Source organism: Phascolarctos cinereus, unplaced genomic scaffold, assembly GCF_003287225.1.
Source record: "Phascolarctos cinereus isolate Bilbo 61053 unplaced genomic scaffold, phaCin_HiC Scaffold_7;HRSCAF=346, whole genome shotgun sequence".
Taxonomy (NCBI): domain Eukaryota; kingdom Metazoa; phylum Chordata; class Mammalia; order Diprotodontia; family Phascolarctidae; genus Phascolarctos; species Phascolarctos cinereus.
Window position 1 is genome coordinate 12,539,968 of NW_027556180.1, and position 23,876 is coordinate 12,563,843.

At 39.3% G+C, this 23,876-nt stretch overlaps 1 protein-coding gene across 3 annotated transcripts in view; it reads left to right on the forward strand.

Annotated features, from left to right (window-relative positions):
- The first annotated feature begins 3,001 nt into the window (after nucleotides 1-3,001).
- Nucleotides 3,002-23,876, forward strand: part of KNG1 (kininogen 1) — a 34,538-nt gene continuing 13,663 nt past the window's right edge. The window contains exons 1-5 of one of the 3 annotated variants that reach the window (XM_020988952.2): nucleotides 3,002-3,051; nucleotides 5,360-5,588; nucleotides 12,856-12,966; nucleotides 14,251-14,335; nucleotides 23,110-23,282. In XM_020988952.2, coding sequence (XP_020844611.1) covers nucleotides 3,035-3,051; nucleotides 5,360-5,588; nucleotides 12,856-12,966; nucleotides 14,251-14,335; nucleotides 23,110-23,282 — 615 coding nt within the window. In that variant the 5' untranslated portion in view covers nucleotides 3,002-3,034. Of the gene's footprint in view, nucleotides 3,052-4,797; nucleotides 4,820-5,359; nucleotides 5,589-12,855; nucleotides 12,967-14,250; nucleotides 14,336-23,109; nucleotides 23,283-23,876 lie in introns of those variants that run through there. The other 2 variants (XM_020988950.2, XM_020988951.2) reach the window with 2 other exon arrangements.

Here is a 23,876-nt window from a genome sequence, read left to right on the forward strand (position 1 = left end):
TCCTTGGTACTTGAATTCTTTCTTTCTGATTGCTTGCCGTATTTTTAACTTGACCTAGGAACTCTGGATTTTAGTTAAAATATTCCTGGGATTTTCCATTTTGGGGTTTCTTACAGCTGGTGACTGGTGCATTCTTTCAATTTTTGTTTGGCTCTCTGGTTCTAAGAGATCTGGGAAGTTTTCTTTTATAACTTCTTGAAATATGATACCTAGGCTTATTTCTCCTCAATCTGTTTTCCAGGTGTTTTCTATGGGAGATTTCACATTTTCCTCTATATTTCTCACTTTTGACTTGTTTTACAATTAAAAATTTTTTTTCATGAAGTTATTAGCTTCCATTTGGCCAATTCTAATTTTTTTTTGGGGGGTAATGAGAGTTAAGTGACTTGCCTAGAGTCACACAGCTAGTAAGTGTTATGTGTCTGAGGCTGGATTTGAACTCAGGTCCTCCTGAATCCAGGGCCAGTGCTCTATCCACTGCACCACCCAGCTGCCCTCCAATTCTAATTTTCAAGGAGTTATTTTCTTCATTAACCCATTGTACCTCTTTTCCCAAGCTGTTAATTCTTTTTTCATGTCTTTCTTCCTTAGCTCTTGCTTCTTTTTCCATTTTTCCTCCACCATTTTAAATTTTTTAAAAAATAATATTTTAGCCCTTTCTTTATCTCTTTTAGGATACTCTTCTTTGTAGTTATTTTTGAGTTATTCTCTTCTTCTAGGTTTGTGTTTTGAACTTCCATGGCACCACATTAGCTCTTAATGGTGGCACTCTTTTTTTTTTTTTTGGTCTAGCCTCACTTCTTGACTTTGGGCTTTATGTTAGTGCTACGCTCTGCATAATTCTGGGAAGGATGTCTGATCTGGGCTTCTGTCTTTTTACAGCTTAGGCTGGGGGCCTGAAAGCTTTCAGAGATCCCCAAATGGGCTGGTATGTTCACTGTCCTCCTGGTCTGAACTCTGCCAATTCCTGACCCAGGCTTGGATCTGTCATCTTGTCTTTGGTTTTAAATTTCTGTAGATTGCTGCTGGAGCCAGTCAATTAGCCTGCTGGAAGACTTTGCAGGTTCAGACATTGAACTGCTGACACCCCCCCCCCCCTTTGGTCTCCTGCCCTGACTATTCTAATGTAGATTTACCAGGAATCAGAGCTTCCAGATAGTACCTACTTCTATAACCCAACACTATTTCAGAGATAATCATCACCCTGAATCTTTCTGCTGGGGCGTTTCCTGCTTCAGTGCTCTGTCTTAGCCCATTTTCAGTCCCTGGATGGTGGAATGATCCACACCATGTATGTTCCTGGCCAATGTCCACATAACTCTTTCTCTCCCTTAGTCACACAGAGCTGGAAAAATGACTCATTATGACTTTTTCTTGGCTTTCCTAAATGGAATTGGTCTCATGCATTTTCTAGGTAGTTATAGAGAAGAGATAGTGGGTAGTTAGGCTATAGTGCTTCTCACTCCACCATCTTGACTCCCACCAGTTCCATTTCCACAGTCCATCTAATGTCCATTTCTTCACCATTCAGTAAGAAGACAGAAACAGAGAATACTTGCAGGTTCACCAAACATCCCTGTGTTCATGCTTCCAGGACTGGTCCGAAATTGGTCAGTCCCTAGTTACATGTTTATTTCATTCCTTACAATATGTTCCAGAATTTTGTCAAGAATAAACATCAAACTCATGGTCCCAGAGTTTGTAGACACCAGTTTCTCCCCTTTGTCTAAAGTTGGTGCAATGTTTACCACTCTCTCTAGTCAGGTCTCTCCTCCCCAATTCTCCATGACCTTTCAAGGACCACTGACCAATCCCACTTGCAGCATAGCCCTGAAGAGTTTGTGATGTTATAGAATCTCAGAACCTCATAGATAGAAAGGAAAGGCCCCTAGGGGCCAGATAGTCCAGCCTATGCCTGAGCAACAAAAATAAGAATAATGAGCATGTATAGAATGTTTTAAGGTTTATAAAGCACTCTCCCCACATTAACTCATTTAATTCTTACAATGACCCTGGGAGGTATGGGCTATGAGCACATCATCCCCAATTTTCAGATGAGACAACTGAGGAATCTTGTCTAAAATATTCCTGATGAGTAGTCATTCAACCTCTTCTGGAGAGTGCCAATGAGGAGGAACCCAACCTCCAAGGCAGCGTTTCCAGTTTGGGACATCTGTAGAAGAGACAGATAGATAGATGAAAGAAAGAAAGAAAGGAAGGAAGGAAGGAAGAAAGGAAGGAATGAAGAAAGAAAGAAAGAAAGAAAGAAAGAAAGAAAGAAAGAAAGAAAGAAAGAAAGAAAGAAAGAAAGAAAGAAAGAAAGAAAGAAGAAAAAGAAGAGAGGAAGGAAAGAAAGAAAGAAAGAAGGAAGGAAGGAAGGAAGGAAGAGGAAGGAAGGAGAAGAAAGAAAGAAAGAAAGAAAGAAAGAAAAAGAAAGAAAGAAAGAAAGAAAGAAAAGTAGATAGAAAAGTAGAAAGAAAGAAAGAGAAAGAAAGAGAAATAGATAGAGCATTATAATTCTTTTATAGATGATGAAACCAAGGCTTGGAGGGATTTAGTGAGTTTTACTCATGGTCACCTAGCTAGTCTCAGAAGCAGCATCTGAACCCAGGTCTCCCCTGACTCCAGGTCAGTGCTCATTCCACTCTGTTGGAGTAAATATCTCTTGCTGTCCAAAAGTATAAAAAGAGAAAATAAGCACCCTGGCCTACAAATGACTCTTAAGATTGTACTTCCTTCCCTTTTCCAGTCTCAGGAGATGCAGCAATTCAATGGGTTAGCTATTAACTGTTAATGGGTTTTTGTTGGTGGTGGTTCAGATTTTCTTCCTGTACTTGGAGTTTAAGAAGCCTGATTAGTGCAGGGTGGTGGTGGTGCAGGTGGTGGATTAATAGCCCTTTCAGCAAACAAATGGAGACTTTAGGGGAAGGAGTTTAGTTAATAGCTAATCCATTAAATTGGTATAGCTCCTCTCTTCCCCAAACTAAGCACACCATCTCCCTATTTCCCAGACCTTAGTAAAAGTCTATCACAAATGACCAATGGCAGAAGGTAAGGGCTAGGCCTGATGGTGAGTAGATGGGCCTGGTGGTTGGCTAGGAGTAGAAGAAGTAGTGAACTGTGGCTGCTTCTGTAGCCAAGCCGAGCTAGTGACCAAATGGGAAGAATGGAGGCTGGGAAGGATCCCACTGTTGTCTTATCTCATGGGAGTTTTCAAGGCTAGTCTGTTTTGGGCTGGGGCAGGGAAGGAAGGTCAGCCCTGCCTCAGTGAGCAGCCAGCGAGCTGGCTTCTTCAGTGCATCCATCTGGTGTCCCTGTAGGGGCCATGTCACAGCCCACCTGGCTTTTAGGGGAGAGGAGGACACCCCAGGGGGATGCAGTAACCCTGGGCCCAGTGGCAGCCTGAGATTAAGGGGCAGGGGCTCCCCACAATGGGCCTGTGGAAAGAGGAGGGAGAGAGAAGACAGCACTTGTACCTTAATAAAGGCCTTAACTTTGTGTCTGCAATCCTGGGGACACTGGTCTTCCCTCCAGGTTGTATTCTCCACCTTATCAAACTTTTCTGGGCCCAGACCCAAGGGGTTAGGAAAGAAATCCAGGCTGAAAGTGTGGTTCCCAGGCAGGGGAAGATGCTAGAGGTGAGGAGGCAGCTCAGGGGTGGACAAGGGAGGGGACAGAGCTACAGCAGCAGTTCCTGCATGAGGGCTATGCCTAAGAGGCCATGCTGCCACCTCCTCCATCTTGGAGACCTTTATTTTCCAGGGTGTTTGGCCCTCCCAAGCTAGTTGGGGTGTGGGGGTGGGGGATGGGGCAGGGGGCAAGCTGGGAGGCAGGTAGCACCTGGAAGGCCTGGAAACTTCATCCCTGCTGAACAAGGATCGTGAGTCATGCCATCAGAGGTTGCCACTCTGCAAGGGGGATCCATCTATAGCTGTCCAAGTTGGCTGGAAGTCAAGAGGCCTGAGTCTTGGTTCCAATTAGGACACTCATCTTGGGCCTCTAGAAAAGGATGGGGCTAGGCCAGTTGGCCTCTAAGGCCCATTCCGTGAGATTTGGGATCTACTGAACTCTGTCCCAGGTCAGCCTCAGTTTCAGTAAGAGTCCAACGAACCTTCCCGTGTGACCTTTTGAGAAATCACTTCCTCTGGAGGACATGTACTGGGTGAGCCCTAAGGCCCCCTCCAGCTTTAACATGAGATTAGGGAAGAGGGTGTGACTTCAGTCTCTCTTTGCATTCCTTCCCCCAGAAGTATCTATCTGTTCATTGATAGGGCTGATTTTCCACCACTGAAAGTACAAAGACTTATTGGATGTCAAATATGAGGGGGAAAGCTAATCCCTAACACTTACAGTTTTTTAAGGTTTGCACAATTCACCACAAGTCACCTTATTTGGTCCTCACAATAATGCTATGAAGTAGCTGCTGTTATTGGCAGAGAGAAGCACTTGTTCTAAGGCAGGATTCAAAGCTAAGTCCTGCGGACTCCAAGTTCAACACTCTAAGCAAGTCAGTTGAAATCAGAAATGGTCACATGACCCTGGAAGAGGGTGAGGGGGACCTCTCTCAGGTCCTCCTGGAATCTCTCTTTCATGACTCTGGGAGGTGTCTGCTGCATCCTTCCCCAAACCAAAGGGGATGTTTTGTTGTTTGCCCTAGATGCCCAAATGCTCCAGGATGGCTTCCCCCCACAGGGCCTTCAGTGTGGCGGGGCAGCAGCAGCAGGAGGAATGGACATCTCTGCCTTCCTGTCTCCGTTCTTATGGCGATGCTCCTCAATGCTGCCCTAGGTGTAGTCTGCAGGCAGAAGTCCTCCAGATGGTCAGTTTATGGGCAGCTCCACTACGCCCCAGTGGCAAGTGTGGCTGAGCTGGGGCTACTCCCTGAGGAGGGCCCTCCTCTGAGACTGCTTTCTTTTCTTCTCTCCCAAGTCGGTGACCTCCTGGGTCACTGAACCAAAACATTCCCAAAGCTACCAGAATGTGTTTCCAAGAGGCTTTCTGGGAAGAGGCCCCAACTTAGCGGGGAGTTAGCAGAGCCCGTCCCTGAGGGAGGACAACAACCTCTGTGTTGCAATGATTTCAACATAAACTGTTTGGCTAAGCTGGGGGTGGGGGGTGGAGCTGGCAGGGAGTGGATGGGGGTGTTCGTGCTCTCTGAATACCGAAAATTGTGTAGCACCAGGAATCTAGCCATGGCAACTGAGCGGAGCAATGAGGCTACTCTTTTGTGGTGATTAAAAAAAACCCAGAAAAGACCAGAGGAAGAGGGAGAGGTAGAGAAAGACAGAGAGAGAAAGGGAGGAGGAAGAAGACCGGGGTGGAGAGGATTTATAATCAGTCTCTGCAACCCTGGTGACAGCTCCCTCGGCAGCCAGAGAGGTGGTAGGCAGCTCAGAATGGAGCTAGCTGCGATCCTCCTGCTTGTGGCCATCCAGCTGAATGTCCAGGTGGTGTCTCAGGTGAAGGATGTTGCCTGCGATGACAATGATGTCTTCCAAGCTGTGGATGTAGCGCTGACGAAATACAACAACCAAAAGTCATCGGGCCCCCAGTTTGTCCTGTACCGAATAATTACAGCCTCGCTGACGGTGAGTGAGTGACCTTTGCGGCCACATCCTGGGCTCTGCTCGCTGATTGTCCTGCGCCGGTAAGCCAATGCCCGGGGGCTCAGTTACCGCCCCTCTGGGGCACCTCCATGCCTCGTGCCTCAGAGCTCCTCAAAGGTACCCATGGCCTCGAGACCCACTCCTCTCCTTTTTGTTGTGGGCATCACCATCCCTCCGTGCACCCAAGGGTAGAAGCTGGCCGTTATTTTCAGCTCCCCCCACATGGGTAAGCCGTTGCCAGGTCTTGATTCTGCCGCCATCATGCATCGAGTCCATCCCTCTCTTTCCACTCACATGGCTACCAGCTGACTGCAGTCCCATATCAGCTCTTTGACAGACTGTTGTCAAAGCTACCTACTTGGAATCCTGACTTTCCTCTTCTTTCCTCTCCTGTGTGTCCTCTACCCTGCTACCAAAATTCTAATCCTGGCACTTCCCGCCTAAAAGAGTTTTACTAGCTTCCTGTTGCCTCTAAGATGAAATAGAAACTCTTCTGACTGGCATGAAAGCCTCTTCACAACCTAGTTCCAGTCTACCTTTCCAAGTACATTGTATATTATTCCTTTTTCTACCCTCAGTGGTCCAGCCAGACTGTCCTACTTGGCTGTTTATCTGAACTTGGCATATCATCCTACTTCCGTGACTTTGTACAGGCTGTTTCTCCTGGAATTTCTGGAGTGCTCAGCCTCACCCCTGCCTATCAGAACCCCAAGCTTACTTTCAGGCTTAGCCCATCTGCCACCTCCTATAGGAAGCTTTTCTGGGTCCCCCTAGTTGTTAGTCCTAACACCCACCCCCCAGCCCCATGATTATGTATAGGTTATCTGTTTATTCAATACACCTTCCTAGGAGTGTGTAAACTCCTCGAAGTCAGAGACAACTTTCCATTTTGTCTTTGAATACCCAGAACATAGCCTCATATATAGTAGTCATTTCATAAATGCTTATTAGATTGGATTGGATCAGACTGGATTGGATTACCATACTGTAGACATCATATGGTAGCTATACTTTTAAAAATATTTATTTTTTATTTATTTCATTCAATATTTCCCAATTACATGTAAAATTTTTAACAATCATTTTGAAAATTTTGAGTTCCAGATTCTCTCCCTCCCTCCTACCCCTCCCCTCTCCTTAAGTGGGCAAGCAATTTGATGTTGATTATACATGTGGTCACGGAAAATATATTTCCATATTAACCATGTTGCAAAAGAAAACACAAACAAAATAAAACAAGAAAAATAAATGAAGGTTAAAAAAGCATGTTTCAATCTGTTTTCAGAATTCACCAGTTCTTTCTCTGGAGCTAGACAGCATTTTTTTTTTATTATAGGGCCTTTGGAATTATCTTTAATCATTGTCTTGATCAGAGTAGCTAAGTCTTTTACAGTTGATCATCATTACGGTATTGCAGTTACTGTGTACAATACTCTCCTAGTTTTGTTCACTTCACTTTGCACACATTCCTGCCCAAGTTTTTCTGAAATCTGCCTGCTTATCATTATAGCACAATAGTATTCCATCACAATCATATACCACAACTTGTTCAGCCATTCTGCAATTGATGGATATCTCCTTGATTTCCAATTCTTTTCCACCACAAAAAGAGCTGCTATAAATATTTTCTCTTTATGGATACTTTCCCTTTTCCTTTAAAAAAATCTCTTTGACTTGTGATGGAAAATGCTATCCACATCCAGAGAAAGAACTATGAAATCTGAATCCAGATCAAAGCATACAATTTTCTCTTTTTTTTCTTTGTCATGGTTTTTCCCTTTCGTTCTTATTTATTCTTTTCACAACATGACTAAGGTGGAAATATGTTTAACATGAATGTACATGTGTAGCCTATATCATTGCATGATGTCTTGGGGAGGGAGAAGGGAGGGAGGGAGGGAGAAAATTTGGAACTCAAAATCTTATGAAGGTGAATGTTGAAAACTAAAAGCAAATAAATAAAAAGCAAAACAATGAAAACATCTCTTTGGTTTGGCGCTAATATCTAATCCAGGAAGAGCTAAAACAGGGAAAGAAAACTATAAAGCAACATCCTTAATGAATATTGTTGCAAAAATTTAAATAAAATGCTAGCAAAAAGAATGTAGGGCTGGTTCAAGATTAAGAAAACCATCAGCATAATTGATAATATAAATAAAAAAACCCCAACAGAAATCTCATATGATTATCTCATTAAGTGCAGGAAGATTTTTGACAAAATACAGCACCCATTCCTATTAAAAACACTAAATAGCATAGGAATAAAGGGAGCTTTCCTTAAAAAATAATAGTACCTATCAAAAACCATCAACAAGCATTATCTATAATGAGGATAAGCTAGAAGCCCTTCCCAGTAGGATCAGGGGTGAAACAAGGATGCTCATTATCACCAGTATTATTCAATATTGTACTAGGATGTTAGCTTTGGCAATAAGACAGGAAAAAGAAATTGAAGGAATTAGACTAGGCAATATGGAAACATAGCTATCGCTCTTTGCAGATGGTATGATGATATACTTAGAGAATCCTAGAGAATAAATTAAAAAAAACTGCTTGAAATAATTAACAACTTCAGCAAAAGTTGCAAGATGTAAGACAAATCCACATAAATCATCAACTTTTATATATATTACCAACAAAGTCCAGCAGCAAGAGTTAAAGAAATTCCATTTAAAATAATGGTAGACAATAAAAAATATCTGGGAGTCTACCTGCCAAGACAAACCCAGGAACTATATGAACACAACTGCAAAACACTTTTTACACAAATAGAGTAGGATCTAAACAATTGGAAAAATATCAGTTGCTCAGGGTAGGCTGAGTCAATATAATAGTAATGACAATTCCAGTCAAATTAAAATACTTATTCAGTGCCCTAACAGTCAAACAACCAAAATATTTTATAGAGCTAGAAAAAAATAACAAAATTCATCTGGAAAAAATAAAAGTTCAAGAATATCAAGGGAATTAATGAAAAAAAAATGCAAAGGAAGGTGGCCTAGCCATCTCAGATCTCAAATTATATTATAAAGTGGTAATCATTAGAACTCTCTGGTACTGGCTAAGAAATTGAGTGGTGGATCAGTGGAGTAGATTAGGTACACAAAACACAGTAATCAATGACCAGAGAAACCTAGTGTTTAATGAACCCAAAGACCCCAGCTTCTGGGATAAGAACTCACTGTCTGACAAAAATTGCTGGGAAAACTGGAAAAGAGTGTGGCAGAAAGGAGAACATCTTATGCTGTATACTAAGATAAGCTCAAAATGGGCACAGAATGTGATATAAAGAGTGCTACTATAAGCAAGTTAGGAGCGCAAAGAATAGTTTACCTGTCAGAGCTATAGAGAAGGAAAGAATTCAAAACCAAACAAGAGATAGAGAGCATTATGAAATGTAAAATGAATGATTTTGACTATATTAAATTAAAAGGGTTTTGCACAAACAAAACTAGTGCAACCGAGATTAGAAGGGAGGCAGGAAGCTGGGGAACAATCTTTACCACCAGTGTTTCTGATAAAGGCCTCATTTCTCAAACATACAGAGAACGGAGTCAGATTTATAAGGACACAAGGCACTCTCCAATTGATAAATGATCAAAGGATATGAACAGGCAGTTTTCAGAAAAAGAAATCAAAGTTATATATAGTCATATGAAGAAAATGTTCTAAATCACTACTGATTAGAGAAATGCAAATTAAAATAACTCTGAGGCACCACCTCACACCTATCATATTGGCACAACAGAAAAAGAACATGATAAATGTTGGAGAGAATGTAGGAAAATTGGGACACTGATGCACTGTTGGTGGAGTTCTCATTTTCCTTTTCTGTCATGTTAGCCAATCTGACAGGTGTCATGTGGTGCCTCAGAGTAGTTTTAATTTGCATTTCTATAATCAATAGTGATTTATAGCATTTTTTCATGTCACTATTGATAACTTTTATTTCTTCTTCTGAAAACTGCCTGTTCATACCATTTGACAATTTATCAACTGAGGAATGGCTCTTATTTTCTATAAATTTGACTCAGTTCTCTATCTATTTGAGAAATGAGGCCTTAGAGAAACTTGCTATAAATTTTTTTTTCTCCCAGTTTACCATTTTGCTTTAAAATTTGGCTGGATTAGTGTTGTTTGTGAAAAAGTCTATTTATTTCATGTAATCAAATTTGTCTATCTTACTTTGTGTAATCCTTTCTACCTATTGTTTGGTCATAAATTCTTCCTTTATCCATAGATCTGACAGGTATGTTTTTTTTCCATGCTCCCCTAATTTACTTATGATATCACCCTTTATGTACAAATCATTTATCCATTTTGACCTTATTTTGTATTTGGTGTGAGATGTTGATCTATGCCTAATTTCTGCCGAACTGCTTTCCAGTTTTCCCAGCAATTTTTGTCAAATGGTAAATTCTTACCTCCAAAGCTTGGGTCTTTGGGTTTTTCAAACACTAGAATATTATGATGATTTACTACTGTGCCTTGCGTACCTGATATATTCCACTGATACACCACTCTATTTCTTAGCCAGCACCAGATTGTTTTCCTGATCTTCACTTTATAATATAGACCAAAATCTGAAACAGCTAGGCTACCTTCCTTCACATTTTGTTTTCAGTGACTCACTTGATAGTCTTGACTTTTTGTTCTTCCAGATGAATTCTGTTACTATTCTTTTTTTAGTTCTATAAAATAATCCTTTCATAGTTTGATTGGTATGGTCCTGAATAAGTAAACTAACTTGGGTAGAATTGTCATTTTTATTATATTTGTTCAGCCTACCTATGAGCAATTAATATTTCTACAATTACTTAGATTTGTTGTTATTTCTGTGAAGTGTTTTATAATTTTGTCCATATAATCTCTGGGTTTGTCTTGGCAGGTAGATTCCCAAGTATTTCCACTTTGGTGTTTAATTGGTAATTTTTAATTTGTTCTTTTTCTTGTTTCTTAATTGCATGCCCAATTCGTTGATCTGCTCTTTCTCTCTTTTATTGATGTACATATTTAGAGATATAAATTTTTCCCTAAGTACTTCTTTGGCTGCATCTCACAAATTTTGGGATATTGTCTCATTGTTGTCATTCTCATTAATGAAATCATTAATTGTTTCTATGATTTATTCTTCGACCATTTTTAGGATTAGATTATTTAGTCACCGAAGGAATAACACTTTCCTTGCAAAATGTAAGAAGGCTTCTTGTGCAAAGATCCATGTTTCTTTATCCTAATATGTACTTGCATATTTTATAGAATGTCTAGATAAAAGCTGGAAGGAATCTTAGAGGGCATCTATTTCAAACTGACTTCCATGTGATGCATGATGAAACTGTGACCCAAAGACAGGAGGTGACTTCCCCAAAGTCACAGAGGCAAGATTTGAATCTAGTTCCTTTGACTCTGGGTCAACTCAATTACAAACAAAACAACAAAAAAACTGTTAAGAAACTCTTGTGTGTAAAGCATTGCCCAAGTACTGGGGATTCAAATAAAAAACCAACAATCCTTGGCCTTGCTGAGATTGTATTGTCCTAGAGAATCAATTTGGATGCCTTTCACGTCTCTTTCTTGGGGCCAAGCTTGATCATTCAAATTTATCAACACTCAGTTTCAATTGTTTTGTTGTTGAATAAATTAAATTTTTTGGTATAAACATACTTTCTGACCTTGTGTCCATTGTGTTAGATAATGTTACTTAATTGAATGGAAAAACAGAAGAGGCTTCTGAACTAATTTCATAAAAAGAAAAAGAGCACAACTTAGTCATGCCAATTCCATGTAGTTTTCTTGGACAAACATGAACATGATGCCAGAGGAGAAATAACTATGAGCTGCTGTGAGCTTTTCAAGACTAATCAAACTCCTGGAGGTTATATACCCTGGACATCAAAAGCAAGAGTCAGTTTTATTTAAAAAAAAACTATCTAAATTATTGTTTTGGCACCACCTTTTTTTTTAATAAGCATGCCTCAGGTGGTTCTACCAGATTTTAGTTGCCAGTCCATTGCCATTGCATCTATAAGTAAATCCTTGGCTAGCCTTTGTTTCACAAATTGTGTGATAATGGATGGAACCAAAATGATGCTTTATTGATGTTGGCAAATGGAGAGAACCAGTGACTTGTCCCATGTCATGCAGCCAGAGCATGGGACAGTTACTCTAGAGTTACAGAGTCACAGAATGTAGAGCTGAAAGAGGACTTAGAGACATCTAGAGTCACCCCATCATTGAGAGATGAAACTGATGCCTGAGAGAGGGGAACATTGTTTCTGAAGGTCATTGAACTAAAAAGGGACAGCGTGAAGGTTGGAATCCTGGTGCTCTGATTCCCTGTCCAAGGTCTTCTCATCACTTCAAACAGCTTCTTAAAAAGATATTTTAAAAGCCATTTTTAGAATGTCTTCCCTCACCCTCCAACACACACTAAGAATGCTTCATCAGAGAGTACATCTTCACAGTCACCCAAATGACTGAGACATGGAGAGAATCCAAGGTCCCACTTTATTTATCAATCATTGATTTATTTTTTAAAATTAAAAAATATTTCATTTTTCTAATTGGCAAATATTTCATTTCTTTCCTTCCCACCTCCATCACCATTGGGAGAAAAAAGAAAAACAAAAACAAAACCCTTGTAACAAATATTCATAGTTAAGCCAAATAATAGCATGAGACTTTTAAATCAAATGTGATCAAGGGAATTAATTACAGGGGCAGGATTCATCAGGTGGTGGTACAGGGAGTACAAATGAGTCAGTGTGATGCAATGAGATGACTGCTGTGCTGTGAGTGATGGGTACTGGAATTCTAGACCTTGCTCAAATAATCCCTTCCATTTTCTGTACCTCAATTTCTCCAGCTACTAAATGAGATGGTTGAATTATCTGCTTTCTAATTTGATTCAACCAGCTTTTATTAGGTGGTTGCTTTGGGCCAGGGACTGCGCAAGGTGCTGGAGATCCAGAGCCAGAAATGAAATGGTCCCTGCCCTCTGGGACCTTATATTCTGCTGAGGGGAAACAATGTGGGGACAGCTAATACAAGGAACTGAGGAGGGTAGTGGATTAAGGGATTGGGATGGAGTTTTCATGTTCTATGAATCTAAGACCAGCCAAGACGATCCAACCAAACTTGCAGCAGATGTGCGGTGAGACCTTCCTAATGAAGCCCTGGGGTTGGGGGCTCTCCCAGCTTTGGCCTTTTGTTCTACCCCAACACAAAGTCCTTTTGCCATTTCCTGTAGGATTCCAGTGAGCGCACCTTCACTATAACCTATGAAATCCGAGAAAGCAACTGCATGATCGAGACAGGCAAAAACTGGAAAGAATGTAGCTACAAAGATTCTGCAGAATGGGTAAAGTGTTTTACTCTCTATGCTTCTTTTCCCTTTGCAATTTACACTTTGGTAGGAGAAAGGAAAAAAAAATCCTTCTGCTTGGCCTTTCAGGATCCAACAGAAGGAGGAAAGACTTAAAAAGTATTCTGGTGGTCTATTTTCAAAGTTAAATGGAGTTTTTTCTCTGAGATCAAATGAATATGATGGCTTTTGTTTTATACCATAGCTTTAGGCAAGGATGAAGGGGAAGTGGTGAAGGAGTCAATGTTACAACAATGAGGAAGGCAGGAGATTGAGCTTAGAGACCAGGAAATCGGTGGCTGCTGCCTAAAGGCCTGATGAGGGCGCCAGCTTCTTTCCTTTGCTGGGGATATCTGCAGAGCTCAGAGAAAAGCTAAAAAGTAAGACTTTGGAACTAGATTTCTTCCTGGTCTACTGTCTTCTTAGTAGGCCTTGCCGAGGTTGAGTTCCATTGGCATAACCTACAAGAACCCTAAATTACTAAGCCACTAAGATTGAATGGAGAAGCAAGAGGAGAGTCTAACAGGTGGAGTCCTAAGGTAGCCCATATCCTGGTTAAGGGGAAATACTTCCAGAGCTTGGAAGAATAAAGCTCAGAAGTTTATCATTTATAGTAGCTTTCATTCAATACCTCCTCATGATAGAGCAGGATAAGCCCTGGCTCTGGAGTGAGGATCCAGGTTCAAGGCCCCATTATGAAACTTACTGCCATATCTTTGACTTAATTCAATTACCATCTGTATACAGATGACTCCCAGATTTATATTTCCAGCTTGAGTCTCTCCTCTGAGCCACAATCCTGCATCACTGATTGTCTATTGGATACTTCAAACTGGTTTTCCCAGAGACACCTCAAACTTAACATGTCCCAAAATCAAACTCATCAACTCTTCCTTAAAGCCTTCCTTATTTCTAAGACATCAAGTCTCCAAGCTTCATAACTTTGGCATTATCCTTGACTCCTCATTGTCCCCTGTTGCCAGACCTTGTTTCTCACTCCTCAACATCTTTTCCATCTGATCCCTTATCTCTGCTCACTCAATTGCCCCCTTCATTCAGAGCTTCCTTATTTCTGGCCTAAATGATTACTTCTTAATTGGCCTCCCTGCCTCAAGTCTCCCACCACTCCAGTCCATCCAATACATTGCTGGCAGTTATCTTCCTTAAGTCCAAATATGAGTATGGTACTCCCTCCCTCAATCCATGGCCAAAAGATTCTTCTTAATGAAGTGGGTTTCTAAATCTGTGGCTGAAGATTCATGGTCCCTTCTTTGTGTTTAGAAGCAGGGAGAATGCACAGCCATAGTGAAGAGTCAGAATGGAAAAGAATTCAAAGTCATTGAACAGAATTGCCACATCATTCCAGGTATGTGATTAGTCCAACTGTTCCACACAGGGCCAATATCACTCTTCTTTATATCCCTCTGCATTAGTGGAGTGCATTGAGGCAATGAGGTGACACAGTGGATAGAGTGCCGGGCCTGGAGTCAGGAAGGAATGACTTTTTTTTTAAATGTACACAAACAAAACCAATGCAGCTAAAATTAGAAGGAAAGTGGGAAACTTGGAAAAAATCTTTGCAATAAATTTCTCTGATAAAGATCTTATTTCTAAAATGTTTAGGAAACTGATACAAATTTAAAAGAATAAGAGCCATCCCCCCAATTGATAAATGGTCAAAAAGGTATGAATAGGCCGTTTCAGAGGAATAAATCTAAGCTATTAATAGAGATATGAAAAATACTCTAAATCACTAGTGATTAGAGAAAAGCAAATTAAAACAACTCTGAAGGACTACTTCACACCCATTAGAGTGGCTAAGATAACAAAAAAGGAAAATGACAAATGCTGAAGGGGATGTGGGAAGATAAGTACACAAATGCATTCTTGGTGGAGCTAGGAAGTAGCTCGACCATTGTGGAAAGTAATTTAAAGCTATGTCCCCAAAGCCATTAAACTGTGCATACCTTAACCTAGTGATACAGTTGAAAGAGGAAAGTGATCCACATGTACAAAAATACTTATCACAGCTCTTTTTGTGGTGGCAATGAATTGGAAATTAAGGGGATGCCCACCCATTGGGGAATGACTGAACAAGTTGTGGTTTATGTTTGTGATGGAATACTATTGTGCTATAAGAAATGATAAAGGCGATGTTTAAAAAACATCTGGGAAGACCTGCTTGAACAAAGTGAAGCAAGCAGAACCAGGAAAGCAAATTCAGCAGTTTGGTGATTTTCTCCAGCTTCACTGAGTAGCACATGTGTAGGAGTGGAGACAATAGATGGTGGGGGCAAGCCAAGACTGAGGCTTGGCAGGGCAAGATTGACAATACGATGAGGAAGCAAAAGACTCAATAAAAGAAGGCAACATAGAGTTCAGCTGGTTCAACAAAGGGCAAAGATGAGCAAAGGAAGTGAGTGTAGCTAGAGCAGCAATGATGGCTTGGGAGAGAATTGAGGGGTTGAGGACTTGGGGGTCACAGTGTGGATGAAAAACAGAATTTGTAGCTGCAAGACAAAGAAAGAGGTGGGATAATAGTAGATTGTGATCAAATAAGGCAATTTCAGAGTTCCTAAGCATGCAAGTAGTACATTTGTGGGTAATGACAAGATCAAGGGTATAACTATCTCTGTGTGTGGCCAAAGCAGGGTCGATTACTAGGTCATGTGGAATGAGTCACATACTATGATGTTGGAGTGTTTGAGGGGTTATTAATATGTGTGTTAAAGTTACCTAGTGTTAGGTCAGGAATTAGGGTAAGGGAAATATTGTGAGCCAAGCATTGAACTCATTGAACTTATTGAGATAAGAAGGGTAGCATATCCTGGAGATCAGTGGACAACAGCTACCAAATTTGAATTGGGTGCTAGATATGAACTGAGTAGACCTCAAAGGAGGAGAGATTACTGAATGATAGAGGTAGAAAAAGAATCTGGAAGTGGCAATGGGGAGCAAAGAATAGCTCTCCTCCCCCTTTTTGCCCAGTGAACTGGAGAAATGAGTGAAAATGGAGCCAGTGCATTTTTAAAAAAATAATTACAGCTTTGTAGTTTAGTTCAAAATCTGGGAGGTAGTTGCCCTTCCTTCAAACTTTTTTTTTTTCATTAATTGCTTATTCTTGAACTTTTTTTCCCCCACTGAATGAATTTTGTCATAATTTTTTCTAGTTCTAGAAAGGAATTCCTTGGTAGTTCAATTCATATGGCACTGAATAAATAAATTAATTTAGGTAGTATTGTCATTTTCATCATGTTGGCTTGGTCTACTCATGAACAATTAACATCTCTCCACTTTTTTAGATCTGTATTTATTTGTGTGAAGAGTATTTTGTAATTGTATTCAGATAGTTCCTTAGTGTGTCTTGGCAGTAGAGTCCCAAGTATTTTATACTGTCTGCAATTATTTTAAAGGGTATTTCTCTTTCTGTCTCTTCCTGCTGGGTTTTGTTGATAATATAGAGAAATGCTGCAACTTTGATAAAATGTTTAATTTTTTCCACCAGTTTTTCAGTTGACTCTCTAGGGTTCTCTCAGTAAGCCACAGCATCCTTTGCAAAAGTGATGATTTTGTCTATGCTTATTCTTTCTTTTTCTTGTCTTATTGGTATAGCTAGAATTTCTAGAACTATATTGAACAGTAATGGTGATAATGGGCCACCCTTACTTCACCTTTGATCTTATCAGAAAAGCTTCTAGTTTATTCCCATTACAGATAAGGCTCACTCTTAGTTTTAGATAGGTACTACTTATCAGTTTAAGACAAGCTCCATTTATTCCTTTGCTTTCTAGTGTTTTTTTTTCTCTTTAAACAGAAATGGATATTTAACTTGTCAAAAGTTTTTCCTTATTTAGTGATATAATTGTATGATTTTTCTTGTTTCTATTGTTACTATGGTCAGTGAAATTTATAGTTTTCCAAATAATGAATCAGCTCTGCATTTCCAAGATAAACCTGTTCTGGTCATATTGTATAATCTTTAATTTTTGAGAAAATATTCATTGGGGAAATTGGTATAGAGTTTTCTTTCTCTGGCTTGACTCCTCCTAGCTTAAGTATTAAGACTATATTTCTGTCATAGGAAAAATTTGACAAGACCTTTTCTTTTCCTATTTTTTTTCAAATAGTAGTATTGGAATTAATTGTTCTTTAATCGTTTGATAGAGTTCTCTTGCCTATCCATTTGGTTCTTTGTGTTTTCTTTGGGAGTTCATTTATGATTTATTCAATCTCTTTTTATAAAATAAGGTTATTTAAGTCTTTTATTTTCTGTTCTGTTAACCTGAAAATTTCATATATTTAAAAAATATTCATCAATTTCACTTATAATGTCTGTTTTATTGACATATAACTAAGCAAAATCGTTCCTAATAATTTTTCTTTATTCTTATTTGGTTACAAATTTACCTTTTTATTTTTGATACTGGTAATTTGGGTTTTTTTTTAACTTTTTAAAAAACAAAGTTAACTAATAGCTTATTCACTTGTTGAGCTTTATTTCTTCCCCCAGTAAAACAACTTCTAGCTTAGATTCTTAAAATCTAGCCACGGCTTAGATTCTTATAATCTAGCCATGGCTGGGGTTCCTAAAATCTAGCTACTGCTGGGATTCTTATAATCTAGCTACTGCTGGGATTCTTATAATCTAGCCAATAGCTCACTAGTGTTCAGACTCCTTAAGAGTCTGCCCAATATGATGGATATTCTAATAAACCTTATCTTCAGCCAAAAGAAGGGTTGGGTTGAATTCTTTTAGACAGGACTCATGTGTTGTGATTTTGGGGTCCCATAACCCCTAAATTGCATCATTTTGGTATGGGGAAATTGCCAAACCCCAAGCTCTTCTCCAGACAAGACTGGAAGGTATGTAAGTCTCCCCCCTCCCCTCTTTTCTTGCTCTGTAGTTGGGGTCGCTCTTCAAGCACCAAGGCTTGGAGGTGCTTTTCTGGCAGACAGTTACAAGGCTGTCTTGCACTCGGCCTGATGCTCTCAGGCTCTAGGTCCACTGGGTCAGTTCAAGGCTATGGACCTGGGTACACCTTCTGCAGATGGATGCCCTATCCAGAAGTGTATGCCAGGGAATTGGGGAAAACTACAGTTGCTTTTTGGTTTCCTGAGGCTTACTTACTCCTTTCCCTCTGCATCTCTGAATCCTCCTTCATGGAGGTTACAGGGAAAATTAGAACAGCTAAAAATATCTTGGCAGATTCTGGAGGTTTTATGGTTGATCATTAAGGGGTTTTGAAACACCTGTACAACCTGGTCACTCCCTTCCCTTGAGTCAAGAGGGTATCTGTTAACCCCTCTCATAGGAGAAGAGAGTTTCACCCTTTACCCCTCACCTTTGATTTCTCCCTCCCCTACCCGGGAAAGGAAGGAGGGGGGAGGGGCAGCAGCTACAGCATGGGCCCCACTGGCCATGGCCTTGGGCTCTGGGGCAACCTTTTCCTGGAAGCATCCAGGTTCGGCACATCCTGTTCAAGGTAAAGAAGCTGGCCTCTGAACTTGGGTAAGCATGCTTTTTTAAATTTGTAGTTTTAACTGTTAATGATGAGATGTTGATTCTCTGTGTAAAGTTATTTGGAACCGCATTTAACAAAACTAAAGTCACTTGATTGGTAATGTGTTTGTTTCAAGTTTCAAATTGGTGAACTTTCTGTATCAGTTATGTCAAGCAACTTTTCATAATTTGGTTACTGATATAAAATAATTTAGCTATTGTTGGCTATTGTTTTAATGTGTAAACTAGCCAAAAAGCTTGTTTGGGTTATGTATGGCTTGCTGAGAATTTGCAAGTGTATAGAAATCTCTAACGATTGGCTTTTTACACCAGGACAAATTTAAGTTTGAGATGTAAATCCTGGAAAAGTTTTTCCTAAGTTGTGATTAATAAAACTTGCTGTTTGAGGTAAAAGCTTATAGGATTTTAAGTTGTCTGATAGTTCATAATTCATCGATAATCAATAATCCACCATCTGAGAGAAATGCCACAAGCTACTGAGAGAAGGTGATACTGGTGGGAAGTCAGCATTGGGAAAAGTTGAGAGGACAATTTTAGCCTCAGTCTAAGATGGGATCCTCCTGGCTCAGTTTCCCCATTACATTCCCTTGAAAGGGAATGTTACCCACCTGGCTATTCCTGACTCTGGCTATGAGGTGGATCTGAGACTGCATGGTTGGAAAACCGAATTATCTGAATCCTAACAGAGCTAAGGATGTTTTATCCTCTCAAAGTTGGGCCCTAAATCTAGTCCCTGCTTTATATCTGGGCCCTGCAGTTTTTTTCTGTCAGATTTATGTCTTCCAGACTATGGGCCATTAACCTACAGTTGGGAGTACCAGCCAATGTCCTCTTATCATTCCCTGGATGCAGCCTGTGCTCTGTTCCAGTCAACCTCCTCTTTGGGATCCCCTTGAGCAGGGACAGCTCTATGTCCCTTGCCAGAAGGAAGCAGTTTCAGAAGCCTAGACCTTTGCCCCTTACTCCAAAAGAATTTGGGTCCCATTTATTTGAGGGGGAATGATGGGGTTGGGATCTAGACCCCAGAAAGGAAAAACCCTGGACTTTCCCACATGGCCAAATCTCTTGGCGTTACCCTGAGGCTATACTCCCATCAACTGGCCTTTCATTGTAGCTATACCCAATCTTCCCTCTTTTGTCTTACCTCCCTATGTCCCCTGGCCATTTCCCACACTTAATCCTAGCTACGCTCCATTGTCCAGGTCCCAGGAGTTCTGATCATCCCAGCTTACTGGCCACTCCCATTCAGATCCACTCCAAGATCCCTCCCACTGCCTTGCTGAATATAAAGTCCATCTTGTCTCCATTAAGACGTAACTTAGATTCTTATAATCTAGCCATGGCTTAGATTCTTATAATCTAGCCAAGGCTGGGATTCCTAAAATCTAGCCACTGCTGGGATTCTTATAATCTAGCCACTGGTCAGATTCTTATAATCTAGCCAACAGCTTACTAGTGTTCAGACTTCTTAAGAGTCTGCCCAATATGATGGATATTCTAATAAACCTTGTCTTTGACTGAAAAAAACAAACAACCCAGCTTCTAGTTTTTTTTTTTATTATTCAGTTTTTTTCTTTCAGTTTTGTTAACCTCTTCTTTGATTTTCAGGATTTCTATTTTTTGCATTCAATTGGGTTTTTAAAAAAATCATTCAATTTTAAGTTTTTATTTAGTTGCATGACCAATTTATTCATCTATTTCTGTCTTTCATTAATGAAAGTGTTTAAAGAAAAAACATGTTTCCCCTAAGTATTGTTTTTGCTGCACCTTGTAATTGTGGTATATTATCTCATTAGCATCATCTTTAATGAAATTATTGATTGTTTCTATAGGTTTTTTGACCCACCCAATCTTTAGGATTGTTATTAATCTCTAATTAGTTTTTAATTTTGGCTTCAAAGGTGCTATATCAAATATAATTTTATTATATCATGGCCCATCAGAAGTGAAAATAATATTTTTGCTTTTCTGCATTTGTTTGTAAAGTTTTTATGTACTAATATATGGACAATTTTTGTGAAGGTGCCATGCACAACTGAGAAATAATCATACTCTTTCTATTTGTATTCAATATTTCCAGAGGTTTATTATATCTAACTTCTCTGAAATTCTATTCATGTGCTTAATTTTTTTTTTGTCTGATTTTGGTTAGATTTATCTAGCTTTGAGAAGGGCAAATTGAGGTCTCACGTTGTTATAGTTTTGCTCTCCATTTCTTCCTATAACTCATTTAATTTGTTATTTAAGAATTTAGGTGCTGTGCCATTTGGTGCATGTATTTTTATTATTGATATTAATCCATTATCTAGGATGCCTTTCAGCAAAATGCTGTTTCCCTGTTTATCTCTTTTAATTAGGTCTGTTTTTTGCTATTACTTGGCCTGAAATAATGATTACTAGTCTGCTTTTTTTTTTTAACTTGAAGTGAAGCATAAAAGATTCTGCTCCAGATTCTTCTTTAACTTTATGTGTAGTCTTTCTATTGCAAATGTGTTTTTTGTAAACAACATGGTTCTGGTTTTTAATTTATTCTGCTATCCTTTTCCATTTTATGAGTCAGTTGATGCCATTCACACTTACAACTAAGATCTTTAATTGTGTTTTTCCCTCCATCCTATTCTCTTATATTTTTCCTTCTTATTTCCTATCTCTTTCAGAATTTCTTCTGCTAATAATTAATCCCTCCCTTAATTTACCTTCTCTCCAATTCCCCACTTTCCCTTAACCCTTTTCCTTCCTGTTTCCCTATTGGGTGAAACATATTTCTGTACCCAACTCTCTCTCTCTCTGCCTCTCTTTCTCTCTCTCTCTCTGTATGTGTGTGTTTGTGTGTGTTCTTCTCTTCTTTTGCCAGTTAAGATGAGAGTGAAGTTTAAGCATCTCCCACTACTTTTTACTACTCCATCACTCTCAGCTCCATACAGCCCTCTTCTTCTTGTTGATGTTAGTTAATACTCAATTTCTAATTTGATCTCTGGTTCTAAGATATCTGGGCAGTTTTCTTTTATGATTTCTTGAAATGTCTTTTTTTGTTTATGTCTTTGAGGTAGTCTATGATTCTTAAATTATCTCTTCTCAATTTGTTTTTCAGTTCAACTTGTTTTTGCTATGAGATACTTTACCTTTTCTGCTATATTTTCAGTTTTTTAAACTTTTAGTATTTCTTTGTACCTCTTGGAGTCATTAGCTTCTATTTGATTAATTCTAATTATCAGGGAGTTTTTTTCATTGTTCAGATTTTGTATCTCTTGTTCCAAACTATTAATTGTTTTCCCATATTTTTCTTCCATAGGTTTCATTTATTTCCCCATTTTCACCTCTAGTACTGTCATTTTGTTTTAAAATAACTTTTAGCTCTTTTAAAAAACTCTTGTCTTATCTCTTCCAGGAATTCTGGTTGGATTGGTGTCCAAGCTATGTTCTTCTTTGAAGCTTTGCTTGTATACATTTTGAAATCATTCTTTTTTTGATTCCCTTTCACCATAAAAGCTCTTTATGGTGGGATTCTCTCTTTTTTATTTTGCTTATTATTCCAACACCCTTTCTGACTATAAGCTTTATTTTGGGGCCAGGGTCTGTGCACTTCTGGGGGGCAATGAATGAGCTGAGTTTTTTTTTCCCTTTGTGGGTCCTTCTGCTTTCTTGGGGCTATTAAGTGTTGTGTTATTTCAAGATCTTACAGATGACTCAGACTGGGAGCCTGCAGTCTTTGTGTTCACAGAATAGCATTTTTTAAAATTGCCCTTAATCTGCAAGTTTCAGGACCAGATTTAGGTCTAAGCAACATGTGTGCGAGCTTGTTCCTGGATGGAAGTTCCAGTAGTTCCAGTTGACTGCTGATAGATTCAGTCACTACCATCAACCAGGAAACTCAGCAAGTTCAGAGGGACAGAAATGAGGAGTCTCCTTTGGTCTGGGATTTTTGACCTGATTATTCCTTTACAGACTCCAGACTCTTCTGGAGGCTAGAACTTAGGCTGTACTGTGCTCCTGGATCAGAGCCAAACAGCTACTATTTGCTTTTAAATGGACTCCTTGCTCTGTACATAGCTCAGGGCCTGCCACTACTCCTCTCTATCACCACTAGGAAAGATCCTCTATTCAGTCTTCCTAGGATCTGTGATAGGATAGTCAGACTTGGGTAGAGAATGACATATCTGCCAATTGGCATCTATCTGTTCCCTCATCCTGCACTAGTTTGGGGAGTCTCTGAGACTTCTTTCTGCCCCAGTTCCTTTTGCCCTAGTCCTTACAGTCTCCTTTCTCTTTCCTTCCCTAAGCACTAGGATGCTCTAGGTGCCATATTCCTGGTTGGATCCCAACCCCAGTGTCCACAGACTTTTCTATCCCTCTAAACTGACCTGGGCTGTGATTTTTCTATTTTTTGTTTCCCAGTTGGAACTTGGTTTGATACATTAACTAGATTTTTGTGGAGAAGTTGTGTTGTAGTATCTTCAGTATCTTCCTGGTACTCCACCCTCTTAGCTTCCCTTTGTTAACTGACTCCTGACTGGTAATTATACCTCTGGCCATGTGTCTGCAAGCCAGAAGCTGACAATGGTTTCTTACTGACTTTGCTGAGGTTAAGTCTCTTGTGTTTTTCTCCTCTTTCAATAAAGCTCATGATGTTGTGGTGGCAGTTCATAGCCCATGCCTTGGATGTTTCAATCCCATATCAACCAACCATTCAGATTTGGAAGAGATTTTGAAACATGGCCTTCAATCTTTTAATGAAAAATCCAAGCATGAATACCTCTTTGCCCTTAAAGAAGTTATGAATGCCTCGAGACAGGTTTGGATGTCATTTACTTCTCTTCATACAGTTTTATACACATACTGTAGTAAAACATTTTACTAATAAGTAATCAACTAATAAATAAAACATTTCATTAAAATAAATGATAGGTGGGTAATAGATTAATAATAATATTTTATAAGAAAGCATATACCTATTTTATACATACGTGTGAATATTTATATGCACACAACATACATATGTATATATACGCACACATGAATATGTATCTGTATTATATTAATTTAATAATTGATATATACTCTAGACAAAATGTATGTCTATACATAAAATGTATAGGTAATATACATGTGTATGTATAGGTATATATATATATATACACACACACACATATATATATAATATACAATATATATATCTACATATTGTGATGTGTAATCTGCATACTTACATAGAGGGGTAGCAGAACATAGTGGATATACAGCCAGGATTGGCACTAGAACAATTGGGTTTTAGTCTTGTCCCATGACTCAAACTGACTGTGTAAGACACTTAACTTCTCAGTGAATCAGGCAACTCTGTAAGGTGCAGAGAGGAGGCTGATCTGCCAGGGTTCACACATCTACATTT